This window comes from Hemitrygon akajei, unplaced genomic scaffold (genome assembly GCF_048418815.1).
Source record: "Hemitrygon akajei unplaced genomic scaffold, sHemAka1.3 Scf000048, whole genome shotgun sequence".
Lineage (NCBI taxonomy): Eukaryota > Metazoa > Chordata > Chondrichthyes > Myliobatiformes > Dasyatidae > Hemitrygon > Hemitrygon akajei.
The window spans coordinates 6,606,400-6,625,054 of NW_027331934.1; the positions used below are offsets into that span (position 1 = coordinate 6,606,400).

General features: G+C 47.2%; 1 protein-coding gene across 1 annotated transcript in view; it reads right to left on the reverse strand.

Annotated features, from left to right (window-relative positions):
• Window positions 1–18,655, reverse strand: part of LOC140720912 (uncharacterized) — a 129,100-nt gene that overhangs the window by 68,319 nt on the left and 42,126 nt on the right. The window contains 1 exon segment of the mRNA XM_073035759.1: window positions 13,616–13,847. Coding sequence (XP_072891860.1) covers window positions 13,616–13,847 — 232 coding nt within the window.

An 18,655-nucleotide genomic window follows, 5' to 3' on the forward strand; every position in this document is an offset into this window, starting at 1 on the left:
TGTATAGGGTTGGAAGGTGCAGAATCTCTAGGTAGACAAGAACAAGCTGGTAGTGGGGTTGTGTGGCTCTGTTGGTAAAATATTAGATAAAATCATTAGAAAGAGGTGGCAAAGGGTTGGAAGTTGTAGAATCAAGGAACAGCAAATGTTAAAAAAGAATCCCTAATGGGAATTGTACAGAGACCTTCAAACAGTAGTAAGTATGAGGTCCTGAAATTACAATGGCAGATTGGAAATGCGTGCCAAAGGGCAAAGTTACAATAGTCATGCGGGATTGTCATGCAGGTGATTAGGAAAATCAGGATGGTGTTGGTCTCAAGAGGAGGAATTCCTAGAATGTCTACAAGATGCTTTTTAGAGCAGCTCGTGGTTGAGCCCAGTTGGGGATCAGCTATTCAGGATTGGGTGTTGCAATGAACCGGAATTAATTAGGTCACTGAACTTCAAAGAACCCTTAGAGGCAAGTGATCTTAATGTGATCAAATTCACCCCGACATTAGAGAAGGAGAAGTTAAAGTCAAATGTAGAATAAAAAGAATTAGAGAGGCATGAGAGAAATATTGGTCAAAATTGATTTTAAAAGAACACGGGCAGGGATGAAAACAGAGCAGCAATGGCTGGATTTTTTGGAAGCAATTCGGAAGTCACAGGATATATATGTAGTGGCATGCAAAAGTTTGGGCACCCCTAGTCAAAATTTCTGTTACTGTAAATAGCTAAGCGAGTAAAAGATGACCTGATTACAAGAGGCATAAAGTTAAAGATGGCACATTTCTTTAATATTTTAAGCAAGATTACATTTTATTTCCATCTTTTACAGTTTCAAAATAGCAAAAAATGATAAGGGCCAGAAGCAGAAGTTTGGGCACCCTGCATGGTCAGTACTTAGTAACACCCCCTTTGGCAAGTATCACAGTGTGTAAACACCTTCTGTAGCCAGTCAAGAGTCTTTCAGTTCTTGTTTGAGTAAATTTCTGGGTTCAGACATTAGTAGCAATGTACTAAATGTGGAAATTACAAAACACAATATTATTAGAATCACAGAGCCAAGCAGCAATGAAACAGGCCCATCTGCCCTTCCAGTCCATGCCGACCTGTTTTGTTGTTACTGCCTAGTTCCAACTACCTGCACCAGAGCCTCCATACACCTCCCATCCACGTCCTCACCCAAATTCCTCTTTAAAGTCTAAATCAAACCCACATCCTCCACTTCCACTGACAGCTCATTCCACACTCTCACCAACCTCCGAGTGAAAAATCCCCCTTCAGATTCCGTAAAAGTAATTCACTTGCACCCTGAACGCATGTCCAATGTCAGGGTGAGAGGGAGGACGGGGCAGAGAGGGAAGACAGGGGAGTGGGTGGTCAAGTTCAGAGAGGGAAACAGCGGAGAGTTTATACTTAATATATTTCAGAAAAACTAATTGAACTTGCTGCAAACCTACTCTCCATATCCTGTACATTCTTAACCAAATTATTGATCGAGATGACAAGTAGCAGTGGTTGATGTTCAAAGTAAATGTTATTATCAGAGTACATATATGTCACCACATACAACCCTGAGATTGTTTTTCCTACAGGAACACTTAGCAAATCTATAGAATAGTAACAGGATCAATGAAAGATCAAGTGGAGCATAGAATTCAATAAAATGTGCAAATGTAAATATAATTAAATATCAATGAATAATGAGAGCAATGGGGTGTAACCCTGGGGAACCTCACTAGGCCGGGGCCTCGAGTTCAATAAACAGCCTCCCACCATCACTCTCTGCTTCCTACCATCAAGACAACTGTGCATCCAGTGAGCCAGCTCTCCCTGGATCCCGTGTGATCTGACTTTCCACAGCAACTTACCATGCTGAACCTTATCAAAGACCTCACTGATGCCCATATCGACCACGATCCTGGGACAGAGGTGTCACAGATCAGAGGGCATAGATTTAAGCAGAGGATGAAGAGGTTTAGAGGGATCTGAGGAAGAGATTTCTCACTCAGAGGGTAGCTGAAACCTGGAACTCACTGCCCGAGGTGGTGGTGGAGGCAGGTCCCTTCACAACATTTACGAACAGGATGAGCATTGAAACTGCCGAGATACAGTCGGCTACGAACCAAGTGCTGATAAATGGGACCAGTGAAGACAGTGAGTGGATGGTCAGAACAGGTATGGCCGGCTAAAGGCCTGTTTCCGTGCTGTGTGATCCATCACTCCGGACATGCTAAGGCATTGATTTCAAAACTCCACACCCCTCTCCAACCTGAAATAAACCAGACTGCACCCCTTTGTCACCACTGGGAATATCTGTTTCTGTCAAGGTAACATACAAATTGTTCACTTTTGCTAAACAACTGACAATTGATGAAGTTCCTGTGTCTTCTTCCATTAATGTTGCTGCCTTACAGCAAAACTAACCCTCTCACTGTGTCAGAATCAGTGATTAAATCAGACCCCAAACACTGTGCTTTTACCCCTGCACGTTATAACTGGAACCATCTCACTGAGGGTCTGATGGAGACATGGGATCACATCTCCCCTGCTTCTGACATTTCAAATACCCTCAGAATGGTTTTCTGATTCAGTCTGAAGGTTATGGTATATTCAGCTGGTCGTCAGGCCTGACAAACCGTGTCTTCCCGCAGCTGGTTCCACCTGTTGGTGTGTCCTCTTTCCTCCACCTCCAGGGAAGCTGCATCTCCACACAAACTCCTCACTTGAGACGACTGTCTGTACCCGTGACACAGGAAATCACATCACTGTCACTCTCCTGATACCGTGCCTGACCTGCTCACCCCCGGGTATCCTCCCTCAACAAGCTTCTCCCTCAGTCACCGTCTGTGAGATTATATAAAAATACAATAACTGTAAAACGATCTGTCAGACAGCTCCTGAACCCCTCCATCCCGGACGATGGTTTGCTGATTAAAACTCTCTCTCTCCTATTCCCTTTCCCTTTGCAAACTCCAGATATGCCAGCTGATCCGAACCCACTGTGAGGACATTTATACCTCACAGGAGGATGTAGAAACCCGTGTCGTTCTCTGATACAGAGGTCACTGACACCCCACCGCCATCCCAGTATGCACCAACAGCCCATGACGGTGACAGCTCTTCCATACACTGAGGCTTTGTAACAAACACAATGTTAACAGCAAGATTAAACAGTAATTAATTTGAAGAGAGAATTGTTGCTTCCTGAAAGGAAACGCGAGCGTCCGATACAACAGAGCAGATCCTCCCCTGTTTACAACTTTATTTGACCCAGGTCACGGAACGTCCGATCATCCAACTTTCTCACAACAGCAACCCTACCCACCTCCCCCCCCCCCCCACCCCCCCCCCCCCCGCAGCCCGGACTACTGTTCCACACCTTCCTTCCCTTCACCCCACACCCAGAGTCCACCCATAACCTCTACCCATACACACAAACAGATCCCCTTCACCCCAAACCCCTCCCAGCCTGGGAACCACAACTAACTGATCCCACAGCCCGGGCTCGGGCGCAAAGCTAAAACCGGGGCTGCGGGACCGGAGAGCCCGGAGCCTCCAGCCGTCCGGCAGAGCTCGTTCCCGGCACTTTTCATAGAAACATAGAAAACCTACAGCACAATACAGGCCCTTCGGCCCACAAAGTTGTGCTTCCACGGCAGCCGGCCCCCGATTTCCACAAACCCGAGATCAGACCCTTCTTCACGGACGCCTGAACAGAATAATAGCTACGGTCGGCACTGCGCCTGCGTTTAGCAGGAGGTTCTGGGCTGCACCAGCCGTGGCCGGAGGTCCCTACAGAGGGACCAGTGACCGGAGGCGGGAGGGACAACGGAGAGGTAAATCACAAACACGACAAAGTCTGCAGATGCTGGAAATTCAGAGCAACACAAACAAAATGCTGGCGGAACTCAGCAGGCCGGGCAGCATCTATCACACTCCCACCCCACCTCCCGCATAAAACAAGGCAATCAGAGGTTTATGATCATTTTCAACATCAAAAGATTGCCCTGACACAAACTGATGAAATGCCTCACAAGGAAACATAATGCTGAGCAAATCTTTTTAAATCTGGGCATAACGTGTTTCTGGATCAGATAATGAACAAGTTGCATGTGCCACTTGTAGCCATTCCTTATCATGTTATAATCATTTTCAACATCAATAGATTGCCCAGAGGGAATCGGAATGAAAATGTTTGGACACCAGGAAGTCCCGCTCGGAGCGGATAGTTCAAAGGTCAATTTATTATCAAAGCAGGTGTCCGTAAACAATTCTTGAGCTTTTTTTCTTCTCCAGAAAACCACGAAACAAAGAAAGAGCATGAAAGTCGTTCAGAGAGAAAAATCAAACTCCCACCTCAACCCCCGCATCAAAAAGATAGCATCCCGATCATCAAACCCCCAAAACCCACCCCTCACGCACAAAAGGGAATAATATCATCGACCGCCTCCCCCCAGAAAAAACTCTCCTACCCCGCACAACTGCGGAGGAGCCGGTGTCACCAGTGTCGAGGCGGCCGCATCGGGAACAGCGGACACAACGGGCGACCCCGGAAGATTCACAGGTGAAGTGTCGCCTCACCTGGAAGGATATTTGGACAACGGAGACAGTTCGGCCGTCCGGCCCTTTCACTGTGACACCCCGAAATCCACATCAAATCCGTCCAAACGAATCTGGGTGAACTTTAAAGACCAATAAATATAATTCCTCTCAGCGATCAGCTGTCTGAATGATCCCCTGACTCTGAGAGGAAGGGGTATCTATGGTCCACACTGTCAGGGTGTTGAGTTTACCAGGAGACAAAGACTGCAGGGACGAGAGGTTTTCTGTTGACTAATACACTGTGTGTGGACCCCGCTGGCAATTCTGGTGTTGTGACCCGAATCGAGACAAACACCACGCTGCCCACTCCACCAACAACACGGCACAGCCGGACACATAACAGGGGACTTTACATCCCACAACACTGGATTCAGTGATGAAACCCGTGATTAATGTTGTTGTCCCGCTGAAAAGCCCATTAAGGTGCTTTTAAATACGAGCCCTCCGTCACAGGTGACGTCAGACACCCCCACTCGCCTGACGTCACACATGGGCTCCCCACACCGGGATCTGCACTCACGTGCGCGGTGTCTTACGTCACCCACGCGCTGCTGTGCTCGAGCTTTATCGGTTGAACGGCTGGGCTAATAATCACGTTCCAGCCCCTTCCCCCACCGCAGTCAACAGAGGATTCAGAAGCTGCGCTATTCCCATTGGTGCGAAGCGATGTCAATAACAGGTTACAACCAGTCGCGGAGGCGGACAAGTCGAGTGGGCGTTACCCTGCTGAGTCCGTCTCCCGCTCGAGCGCCGACCGCCTCATCAGAGCGGAGAAAACCTCAAAGTAAATGTCCGCTTTCTGATTTATTTCCATTTCCCTCCGAGGGAAGTTGGGGCGTTTGTGAAGCGTCTCCTGCGGCCGGAGTCTGATGTATCGCTGAGAGGTAGGAGGAGACCGCTCGGCCCGTCGGTTTGATGCCGGTTCCCCGGGGAGGGAGGGAGAGGGGGGATTTTATTGAAAGGATGAAGATGGTGTGAGAGGGGGCGGACAGGATGTTTGTCCCGGTGGGGACAGGAGGGGCTCATCTATGGAATTGTCTGAGCCCACGGTGGTGTCGAGCAGAGGGATTCACCACATTGGGGGCAAACACCGGCAGACTGTTGCCCTGCAAGCGGGGCCAGTGGTCCGGGCAATGTGACAATTATTTGGGCTTTGTTGAGATTGTACCTGGAATATGGCGTAAAATCCCACTCCCCATACTAACACGGGTTATACAGACCAAAGAACAAACTGCCGGAGGAACTCAGTGGGTCGGGCAGCATCTGTGGATGGAAATGGACCGTCAGCATTTCGGGCCGAGACCCTCCCTCTGGACTGAGTGTGGACGGGAAAGAGTCAGAAAAAAGAGGTGAGGGGTGGGGATGGGTCAAGATCAGGGGAGAGAGAGGTGGATCCAGGTGAGAGGGGAGGTGGGAAGGTGGAAATAGTGACAGGGGTGGGAGGTGCTGAAGCAACACGGGGCTGCTGAAGATGGAAATTAATTCCATAGAGGATTAACAGAGAGATTAGAGAGTATTTGTTACAGAGAGTGCAATGAAGATTCTCCAGACTGATCCCTGGCGTGTTGGGGTCATCATATGAAGAAAGATCAAATGCGATAACCCTTTCATTTAGAGAATCGAGGACTAAGAGGTGAACATATTGAAATGCACAACATCATTACCGGTTGAACCAGGGATCCCAGTCTCTGAAACAGGGATGCACTGTCCGGGACTGAGATGAGGGGAAATGTCTCCACTCCGAGGGTGGTGAATGTCTGCAAATCCCCACCACAGAGGGCGGTGAAGACTCGGTGATCGTCCTCATATAGAACAGAGGGCGGCAGATGTGTGGAGACCGAAGGGATCGAGGAAATGAGGATCGGGCAGAAACATGTGGCTGAGATGGGAGAGCAGCCGCCACCTTGCTGATGGTTAGAGGGGCTGAATGGCCTCCTGCTGTTTCTCACTTGATGTTTCAGTGTTCCTGTCCAGCAAGGCTCCGGAGGAATGTGAATAGAAATTAGTGTTTATAAACACAGAACTGATTTAAATTAAACGTGAATATTTCCTGTTTGGGTCTGAATTATGTTTTGGACCGGGGTGGGAACTGAGCCGGTGACTCTGTGACCTGGAGGTGGAGGGAAAGGGATCGGGGAAGATATGGTGTGGAAAAATAATCATGTATCTGGGGTAAATATGGAATAATGTGGGGAATGCGGCGGATGGGTCGGGCAGCGTGTGAGGGGAGAGGAGCAGAGGCACCAGTTCAGGTGGGAGACCCTCCACCCGTCACCTGATCCCGTTTCCCGTTCATGTTTTTCTGCAGATCTGCAGCATCTGCGGGTCACTGCTCTACGTGTACGTGTAGCTTCACCTTTCCCCGTTCAGACAAGGCAGTGAGATCCGGATCTGTCACGTCCTCTCGTTGTGGGTGGACAATGTCTTTTTCTCTGCAATACTTTCTGCATGTTTCACTCCACTGTTTTGAGGCGCTGAAGTGCAGCCGATGTTTCTGGGTGTCTGACCCGTTTATGTGAGAATTTAGCCTTTTCTATTTCTCTGAGCTTCTCGTAAATGTGGAAAGTTCAATTCAGCTTCACTTCAGAATTTCCAAAGCAACACCCAGTCAGTCAAATTGCTCCACACAATTAAAATAGCTTATTACATTTTTTCCATTTTTGTACTATATACATGTATATTCTTATTTTAAATCACAATTGTTAAAATCTATTGTTATGAATTAGGTTCTACTGCTGCCGCAGGGACAACAAATTTCATGACACATGCCGGTGCTATTAAACCTGATTCTGATATTGATATGGGAGACCCACTACCGGTCACCTGATCCCAGTTACCGCAGATCGTAATGTGAGATTGAAGCATTTTCCATTTATTTGCTTTCCACTGAAATGACAACAGTTCAGTTTCCTTCTGTGGTTCCAGAGCAGAAGCTCAGTCTGTCTAATATTTCCACGTAATTAAAGTGGGCAATTTGTTTATTCTCATCATGTACTGAGCTACAGTGAAAATCTTGCCTGATGTACCATCCACACAGATAGATACATTACAACAGTACATTGAGCTGATATACAACAAAACACTCACTGTAACAAAGCATTGTGGCTGCTGTTACGTACCCCATAAATGGGTCACTTACCAACAAAGAGAGAGAGGTCCGTTGAAGTCTGATGGTACTATTTTTAAAAGTCTTTATTTATAAAGGGGCACAAAAATAGGATTAATACAAACATTCAGATAATATATGCCGTCAATACTCAATCTAAAGCGCGGGTATAATCATAATCATCAATAAGAAATAACTCTATCGTTTGTCTAGGGGTTACTGTATTGTTCGATGTAGAAACAAAAGTCAATTGTCATTAAAGATGCAGCTCTTTTTCGGGTTGGGGAGAGAGACTTGCCCGGGTCTTTTGATGAGGCCAATCCGTTGAGTCGGGGGAGTTGGTTCCCCGTTGTTAGTTCAAAGTCGTTTTCTGTGCTATCAGACACCGGTTCCCATACAAGGGAACCGAACGCAGGTGGCTTCCTTCAAATGGCTTCCCGCTATTACGGGATCGCTAGCGTTTCTTCTGGTGCGTCTGAGGGGCCGTCTCTACAGCCCCTCTTTTATCTTGACTCGCAGGGTAGTAGATGTCAATCAGGTTGGGGATGATGCAATCTCTCTCTCAACCAGCTTACTTTGCCCGAGGGCTTGCACGTATCCTAGTCCCCAATCCACAAATGTGTTTCCAAGAGACACATGGCCAGTTGGCCAATGTCGCATCATTTTGCATCGCCGGGGAACGAAGCATTCGGCACGTCTCTCTCCCATTTCTTGGGTCCACTGACCCAACCCACTAGTGCCCTTGCGATTCTCACAAAGGAGGGGGCTGCGGGCATAACACTGCAGAGAAAGTGCAGTGCAGATAGACATATGTTGCAGGGTCACGTCGAGGTACATTGTGAGGTCGAGTCCATTTTATCATTCATTTGGCTTATAACTGCAGAGAGGAAGCCATCCTTTAGCCTGGTGTTACGCACTTTAAGGCTTTTGTATCTCTTCCCCGATGGGGGAGCGGGTTTGCAGCAAGAATGTCCAGGTTGTGAGGTTCTTTATGTACACGGCCTGCTTTTCCGAGGCAGGGGAAGTGTAGGAGGAGTCCATGGAGGGGAGGCTTGTTTCTCTGATGTTCTCTGCTCTCCAAAGTTCTCTGCAGTTCCTTGCAGTCATGGGCAGAGCAGTAGCCATACGAAGGCGTGAAATATCGACAAGGAGCTCAGAGACCTCAGCGTTCACCCTGCCTTGTGCAGCTGGATCCTGGACTTCCTGTCAGATCGCCAGCAGGTGGTAAGAGTGGGCTCCATCTCCTCTGTCTCTCTGACCCTCAGGACACACAACCCACAGAGTTGTTTTTTTTGGCCCTCTCCAATAATCTCTGTGCACCCATGACTTATGCTGCCACCCACAGCTCAAAATCTGCTAATTACATTTGCTGACAGCACTACATTGATTGACCTAATTTCAAATAATAACTTTCAATCGATCAAATGCCTCCTGACAAGGCTCGGTCCTAACAAACTTTTCACCCTTCTTCAGGAGATTGGTCAGAGGAAGAGCGATAGCAGCAAAGTGCTTACAGAACTTAAGATAACATCCATCCATTCCCAGAAACCTTCTAAGAACCTTCTTATCAGTCAGAATAGGAACTTGAGAAATTGCCTGGACTTTTGCCCGAACAGGAGCCAACTTGCTTTGACCTACAACATAGCTAGGACAGGTCACAGTGGCATTGTCAAATTCACTCTTATCCCAGTTAACTGTAAGGCTGGCCTGAGAAAGCCTGTCAAATAGCTTTTCTACTGCAGAGATATGCTCTTCCCAAGTGTCACTCCCTGTGACTAAGTCATCAATATAGGTATCTGTGTGTTCTAACGCTCGAATTACAAAATCAATCATTCTCTGGGATGTTCCTGAAGCATTTTTCCTTCCAAAAGGCAAAACATTGTATTCATACAACCCAAATGGTGTCACAAATGCAGAAATTTCTCTACCTCTGTCCATCAATGGAACACACCAATACCCTATCAACAAATCAATCTCTGTAAGAAATTAGCTTTTCCAACCTTATTGATGCAATCATCCACCCTCGGGATAGGATAGGCATCTATTTTTGTTACTGCATTTATCTTCCTATAATCAGTGCAAAATCTAACACTATCATCAGGTTTGGGCACAATAACGCAGGGTGAGCTCCAAACTGATGCTGAAGGACTAATAATTCTATTTTCCAGCATATATTCAATTCCTGCTCATCCAATTTACACTTGTCTACGTTCATGCGATATGGGTGTTTAATCGGTTTGGCTTGACCAATATCTACATCATGTACTGCGACCCTGGTTTGCTTGGGAACATCGGGAAATAAATCTTTAAATTTCAGAATTAATTCCTTCAGCTGTTGTTGTTGCTTTGGCTGCAGGTGAGCCAACTTGTTATCAATGTTTTCTGGAACAACCGAGTTCATTAGCCTAACTGGGACCATGTTTGGCTTGTGAAAAGTCTCAGATGAGTCAATTGCTTCATTCTCAGGGTTGCCAGATTCATATGCTTTGACAACAACACTCACAGATGGAGCCTGCTTGTCAAAATAAGGATTTATCATATTTATCTGTACCACCTGTGTTAGTGTACATTGGTCGGGTGTTTTGATAACATAATTCACATCATTAATTTGAGAGACTATTTCATATGGTCCATTGAGATTTGCCTGAAGTGGATTTGTCAACATTCTTCAACATAAGGTAAGCACCTTATCCCCCACCTGGTATTTTCTTTCGCAAGCCCTCCTATCAAACCAACACTTCATTTTGTTTTGAGAAATCTTTAAGTTTTGTCTCGCTAGACTACAGGCGTGGAGTAGTTTATCATTGATCTTCAAAACATAGTCTGACAAGTTAACATGTACATCCCCATCAATCCACTGTTCCTTTAACAAGGTCAAAGGTCCCCTCTCTCTATGACCAAATACAAATTCAAATGGAGTAAAACCCAGTTAATCCTGTACCAACTCTCTTATTGGGAACAAAAGCAAATATATTCCTTCATCCCAGACTTTTCCATTTTCAACACAGTATGTCTTTTTTTTGGTATGTGCATGGTGCGTCCGATGATGTCTTTTTCAAGCCTTTACAAGGCACGGAGCGAGAGAGAGAGAGAGAGATTGTGTGGTACACAGTTTGTCTTAATCATTGTTTTGAGGGTAGAATGAAATCTTTCTAGAGCCCCTCGTGATTCTGGATGGTATGCAGACGATGTAATTTGTTTAGTTCCCAGTTCATAAATTACCTGCTGGAGTAATCCAAACGTAAAATTGCTTCCTTGATCAGACTGGATTTCTTTAGGAAAACCAAATAAAGTAAAAAACTTGGTAAAGCCTTCGCCACAGTTTTAGCTTTAATATTTCCGAGAGGTATTGCCTCTGGGATTCTAGATGCAGTACACATAATAGTTAGCAAATACTGATGGCCAGCTTTAGTCTTTGGCAATTGGCCAGCACAATCCACTATAACTTTCGGAAAGCTTTCACCGAATGCAGGTATAGGCCGCAGTGGGGCCTCCTATCAAACTGACACCGACTTGACAAGTGTGACAGGTTCTGCAAAAGGTCACAACATCTTTCCCCAAATTAGGCATGTAGAAGTATTTCATAATCCTGTTTACAGTTTTAATTACTCCAAAATGTCGTCCTGAGGGCATACTGTGGTCAAAGTTAACATTTCAGTCCCATAAACCTTAGGAACTTGGTGAACAATTCCCATTCATCACTCGCAGGTATAGCCAGTGGCCTCCACTTCCTCATTGACACTCCATCCCTGAGATAATACACTACTGGCACTTTCTTAATCTCATCATCTGAGAGAGTTGTTTCATTTAAAGCTTCAATCTCAGGGTCTCGGTTCTGTTCTGCTATAAACTCCTTCCTAGACAGGGATAGATCTTTCTCATCAGACTTACTACCTGAATCCTGATGAAACAATGAAGGCAGAAAAGTCCCTGACAAGTCATCATAACCGGAATCCCGATTTTGGCTATCATGGGTGTCAGTCATGCTGCACAGAGCTGTCTGCGTCGGCAGTCTTTTTAGCCATACTTCAAGAACTCATAAGCTTTGAGCACAGCCTGTTTCACTATGTCATAATCAGCTGCTTAATCAACTATCAAAGCAGAATAGGCTTTCTGAGCCTTCCCCTTAATTACACTTTGTAAGAGAATAGGCCTTTTTTTTAATTTGTTAAGAGGAGTTGTGGTTTCTTGATTATATTTATAACAGCATAAATTTCTACTTCAAGTCCAGTCAAGTCACTGTTATTGTCATTTCGAACATAACTGCTGGCACAGTACATAGTAAAAATGAAACAACATTTTTGAGGACCATGGTGTTACCTGACACAGTAAAAAGAAACAGATCTGATTTTCACAATATATACTTTTTTTGCTGTTTATACGTCTTTTGTGTTATCTGTTTGCTAACATCTCCTCTGATTTGTATTTTTTATTGGAAAATCAATAAAAAGATTGAAAAATGAATGAAATGAAAATAGGCCAACCCTCTTTTGGCCACTTTAAACTCTGAGCAACCTTCTCAAAACGCTGAAAATATTTAAGAACCTCTGCCTCGTCAAACGCAGGTACCAATTTAACTTCTCGACTGGCCTCAAACATCACCAGAGTACCTTTCCTGCAATCTTTCTATCATTTCCAGCTCGAGCAGCCACTTTCTTTCTGCTTCCTCGCTGTTTTTCTGCCTCTCTACCCTCAAATTGCCTCTGTCTTACTGTAGCTTCCATCTTTAATTTTTCAAACTTCTACGGGAGCTCAAGCTCATGAGGTTGACTTTCAGGAATCACCTCCAACTCCTCCACTTTAAACACACTCTCAGATACATAATGTTCAGCTATTATCCTCCGCATCTGTGCCCTCCTCATTGTCAATTTCACCTTACAAGTTTTAATGTTTTAGCAATACTCAACAACTCAATCCGTCTGGCATCCTCTAATGCCTCAGAGGTTGGCGCTTCCACAAACCTATCAGCATCTGCTGCTGATTTTCCACACACAAATAAATCAAAAGGGATTTCCCCAATGAAATTGATCATCAATCAATCAAAACGCCCCAAATTTGTTCATATTTCAGATGCAGGCCCCAATTTCATTACGAACCTTAACTCTTTAGAAACAAATCAGCAGCAATAGAGTTCACACTGGAGTGTGGCTTTGATGTGAAAACCCCTCTCTTTATTAGTACCTACTTACTATGCAGAAACTTGTGCAAGATAAACAAAAGTTAACAGAGTAATGTGTATATATGTGTATAAATGTAACTCTAAAACTATTGAGTTTAGGGGAAACAATGCTTAGAGTCTTGAGATGGTAAAATATGAAAGTTCAGTTCATTCATGGAATAGGTGATGAGAGAGAGATTTTTGCAATCCAGGCTAAATGTCGAGAGAAGGCAATTATGTGGAATTCCACAGGTTCCATGGTGGTAAAATGAAAGAACAGTCACTGTAGATTTTATCCACCGTAATTCCAAATCCACATACAAATTATCACCGAAAGTGACTTGTCACAAGGAGTATTGTCTTCAAGTGAATTACCTCACCACAGCCATGCAAGGGTTTACACATCAGTTGTCTTCACAGGATATCCCAAATCAGATTCACTCCCTTAGATCAAACGAGGTGACAAACACACATTCGATGTACGGTGAATCGATAATTAACCCACCCTTGTGGGCATAGGAAAGCTCCAAACAGTGACCCTTGGCCACCAGTTCCCTGGTTTCAATCCTTCCATTTTTCCTCCTTCATCTCCATCTGACTCTGAGTGTCTGTGGCCTCGATGAAAACTAAACAAGCTGCGAGCGATGTAAACAAGCTGCAAGTCCAACTGATTTGACTTCTTTATCTCTCTCTCTTAAAATGACAGTCCACGGCAAACAAAACCTCGGGATTCATAACAACGGCAACTCCCCATTGTGAACTGACTGATGTGCCAGTAGTTGGGATGACCGAGTGAATCGCTTCCCACATTCTGAGCAGGTGAACGGCTTCTCCTCAGTGTGAACTCGCTGATGGCATTGTTGGTTGGATGACTGAGTGAATCCCTTCCCACAGACTGAGCAGGTGAATGGCTTCTCCCCAGTGTGAACTCGCTGATGTCTCTGTAGGGTGGAAGATTGAGTGAATCGCTTCCCACATTCTGAGCAAGTGAACGTTCCCATCTTAACTCAGAGAGTGGTAGCTGTATGGAACGAGCTTCCAGTAGAAGTGGCAGAGTCGGGTTTAATTTTGTCATTTAAAAAAAAATTGGATAGGTATATGGACAGGAGAGGAATGGATGGTTATGGGGTGAGTGCAGGTCAGTGGGACATGGTAGAGAGTGAGTGTTTAGCACGGAAGAGAAGGGTCAAGATGGCCTGTCCCATCACACACACCCGGGTTCAGACACAGACTGAATGTCCCTCCACACTGTCCCATCACACACTCCCGGGGACAGACACAGAGTGAATCTCCCTCCACACTGTCCCATCACACACACCCGGGTTCAGACACAGACTGAATGTCCCTCCACACTGTCCCATCACACACTCCCGGGGTCAGACACAGAGTGAATCTCCCTCCACACTGTCCCATCACACACTCCCGGGGACAGACACAGAGTGAATCTCCCTCCACACCGTCCCATCACACAATCCCGGGGTCAGACACAGAGTGAATCTCCCTCCACACTGTCCCATCACACACTCCCGGGGTCAGACACAGAGTGAATCTCCCTCAACACCGTCCCATCACACACTCCCAGGGTGAGACACAGAGTGAATCTCCCTCTGCATTGTACCAGCACACACTCCTGGGGTCAGACATAGAATGAAGCTCCCTCCACACCGTCCATCAGACACTCCCCCGGCACAGTCACAGAGTGAAGCTACCCCCACATCGTCCCATCACACACACCCGGGTTCAGACACAAACTGAATGTCCCTCCACACTGTCCCATCACACACTCCCAGGGTGAGACACAGAGTGAATCTCCATCTGCATCGTACCATCACATACTCCTGGTGTCGGACTCAGAGTGAAGCTCCCTCAAAACCATCCCATCACAAACTCCCGGGGAAGACTCAGAGTGAATCTCCCTCCACACCGTCCCATCACACACTCCCGGGGTCAGACACAGAGTGAATCGCCCACCACACCGTCCCATCACACACTCCCGGGGACAGAAACAGAGACAATCTCCCTCCACACCGCGCGGGATCAGACACAGAGTGAATCTCCCTCCACACCGTCCCATCACACTCTTCCGGTGTCAGACAAAGAGTGAATCTCCCTCCACACCGTCCCATCACACACTCGCGGGATCAGACACAGAGTGAATCTCCCAACACACCGTCCCATCACACACTCGCGGGATCAGACACAGAGTGAATCTCCCTCCACACCGTCCCGTCACACACACACCCGGGGTCAGACACAGAGTGAATCTCCCTCCACACCGTCACGTCACACACACTCCCGGGGTCAGACACAGAGTGAATCTACGTCAACACCGTCCCATCACACACTCCCGGGGTCAGACACAGAGACAATCTCCCTCCGCACCGTCCCATCACACTCTCCCGGGGTCAGACTCAGAGTGAATCCCCCTCCAGACCGTCACGTCACACACACTCCCGGGGTCAGACACAGAGTGAATCTCCCTCCGCACAGTCACGTCACACACACTCCCGGGGTCAGACACAGAGTGAATCTCCCTCCACACCGTCCCATCACACTCTCCCGGGGTTAGACACAGAATGATTCTCCCTCCGCACCGTCCCATCACACACTCCCGGGGTCAGACACAGGGTGAAGCTCCCTCAGCACCGTCCCATCACACACTCCCGGGGTCAGACACAGAGTGAAGCTCCCTCAGCACCGTCCCATGACACACTCCCGGGGTCAGACAGAAAGTGAATCTCCCTCCGCACCGTCCCATCACACACTCCCGGGGTCAGACACAGAGTGAATCTCCCTCCGCACCGTCCCATCACACACTCCCCGGGTCAGACACAGAGTGAATCTACCTCCACACCGTCCCATCACACACTCCCCGGTCATGCACAGATTGAATCTCCGTCCGCACCGTCCCATCACACTCTCCCGGGGTCAGACACACAGTGAATCTCCCACGGCACCGTCCCATCACACTCTCCCGGGGTCAGACTCAGAGTGAATCTCCCTCCACACCGTCACGTCACACACACTCCCGGGGTCAGACACAGAGTGAATCTCCCTCCACATCGTCCCATCACACACCCCCGGGGTCAGACACAGAGACAATCTCCCTCCACACCGTCCCATCACACACTCCCGGGGTCAGACACAGAGTGAATCTCCCTCCACACCGTCCCATCACACACCCCCGGGGTCAGACACAGAGTGAATCTCCCTCCGCACCGTCCCATCACACACTCCCGGTGTCAGACACAGGGTGAAGCTCCCTCCGCACCGTCCCATCACACACACTCCCGGGGTCAGACACAGAGTGAATCTCCCTCAACACCGTCCCATCACACACTCCCAGGGTGAGACACAGAGTGAATCTCCCTCTGCATTGTACCAGCACACACTCCTGGGGTCAGACATAGAATGAAGCTCCCTCCACACCGTCCATCAGACACTCCCCCGGCACAGTCACAGAGTGAAGCTACCCCCACATCGTCCCATCACACACACCCGGGTTCAGACTGTTGGGCTTTAAATTCTGCCCTGTGTTCGTTTAGGAAGAGAGACAACCAACACCGGAATATTACAAAACTTGGCTTTAATGCAGAAGCGTAACTGGCACAGCGAGGAGACAAGACCCCGCTGGGAAGGCGCGTTCTCCCCTCCCCTTACATTCTTTTCTTATTTATACCCCTTTTTCCCTTAGCCCAACCCCCGCTACACATATCTGATAATGCTGAACTTTGTTATACATATTTGGTAATATTGGACACTTTTGCCCTTCTAATTGGTCTGATATCAATTTTTTCACGAATTCCCAGTTTTTACTGAATCACGTGACACTTGCAGTTTAGAGACAAAGGATCCCTTGTTTCGCTCCCTCCCTTGTATTTCTGTCTGCTAATATCACGCTGACCTGAACTGGCAGTCGCAAATTAACCCTAACATTCCCTCCCTTGGCCTCCCCGAGGCCACATCCCTTACAAGCTTTTCCGCGGCTGTCGGGACCAGGCAGGGAGGCGAGCGTCCCCCCCGGCACTCTTTGGTATGCCCTCCCTTTTTGCATTTCCTGATTTGTCCGACCTAGGGTCACAAAGTATGGGTAGGGGTTCCCTAAGCATCAGCAATTTTTACAAGTAGCACGCAACATTTCTGAAAACTTATTCAAGAACAAATTCACAATCCCCCCTTTGCCATGGTCCATTCCAGTCCGTGTCCTCCCATAGCGCGTCCGCTTTCAGGGAGGGCCGTGTCCTCTCCCTCCACCGGGAACACCGGCGTTTGGTACGCCGGTGGAGGTCCATCCTTTCCAGTCAAAGCTCGATCTATAGTCCGGACGACTAGGGTCCTGATACAGGGTATGCAACAACAACCACACGTGATAAAAATAGCAATTGAAATAGACAGTCCTAACGCCAACTGTCCCAGGAACGCTCCCCACTTACCAAAGGTCTTATTCAGCCAATCTACCACTGGGTTGTTTACCCCGGACTGCTCTTTCAGCTCGTTGGCCAACGCCCGGAGTTCTATCAGGCTCCTGGTCAGCTTTCCGTCTGGTCCACCCCGTTCCCCACCAAACATCATCCCAGGAGGCACACCACTGCCCTCCCGCCGTTTATCATTAAGTAGTTGCTGAGCAACAGAGGCACACTTTTCTGCCTCAACAATAGCTTCCCGCAACTGTTTCAATAAATCATTTTCTGGAAATTTTCCTTCTCTGCTTCCTTTAACAATGATTTGAAATCAGAGATACTTTTCTTTTCATTATCTTTAGCTTCCAGACAAGCACAGTTATCAATTTTACCATATTTCTAAAAACTCTCATATACTCTGTTACTCAACACACAAATGTCTGAGTTTCGGTAACTTAAAGTTGAAGTGTTCCATGGCTCCCCAGTGCACGGAGAAAATCAAATGTGGGACAGTCTCCTTTCAAAACCTGACCTTCGTGTGGGAGATTTCTCCTCTTAACAACCAGTCTAAGGTAGGCACCGTCAGTATCTCTGTGCACTGTGGTGTACCTGGCAACACTTTTATCCTCCTCACTCCTGAGACTTTTATGCCCCTCTGGGCGGCGGGTACCATCACTCAGAAGACTTTTATGCCCCTCGTGGGCGGCGGAGGATTCTTCTACAAACAAACAAGACAAAGTTAGTACTTACCAAAACAAGACAAAGTTAGCACTTACCAGTCACGATTCTGCACCGGGAATAATCTTTCCCGAGGTAATTTGGGGTTGGTGAGGATCCGTCGGCAGACAAGATCTAACTCAGTAATTTAACTATCTAGTGGAAGTCTTCGATATAACAGGCACTTCCTGACCTTAGTCGGGGTGCGGCCGCAAGTTGTCTGCTGTCGGATCCGCCAGCCTGTTGTCTCTTCCCTCCCCACGTCGGGGTCACCAATTGTTATGCTTTAAATTCTGCCCTGTGTTCGTTTAGGAAGAGAGACAACCAACACCGGAATATTACAAAACTTGGCTTTAATGCAGAAGCGTAACTGGCACAGCGAGGAGACAAGACCCCGCTGGGAAGGCGCGTTCTCCCCTCCCCTTACATTCTTTTCTTATTTATACCCCTTTCCCTTAGCCCAACCCTCGCTACACATATTTGGTAATGCTGGACACTTGTGTCCTTGGTCCGATGCCATTTCTTCACGAGTTCCCTGTTTTACTGAATCACGTGACACTAGCAGTTTAGAGACAAAGGATCCCTTGTTTCGCTCCCTCCCTTGTATTTCTGTCTGCTAATATCACGCTGACCTGAACTGGCAGTCGCAAATTAACCCTAACAATAGATAGATACTTTATTCAT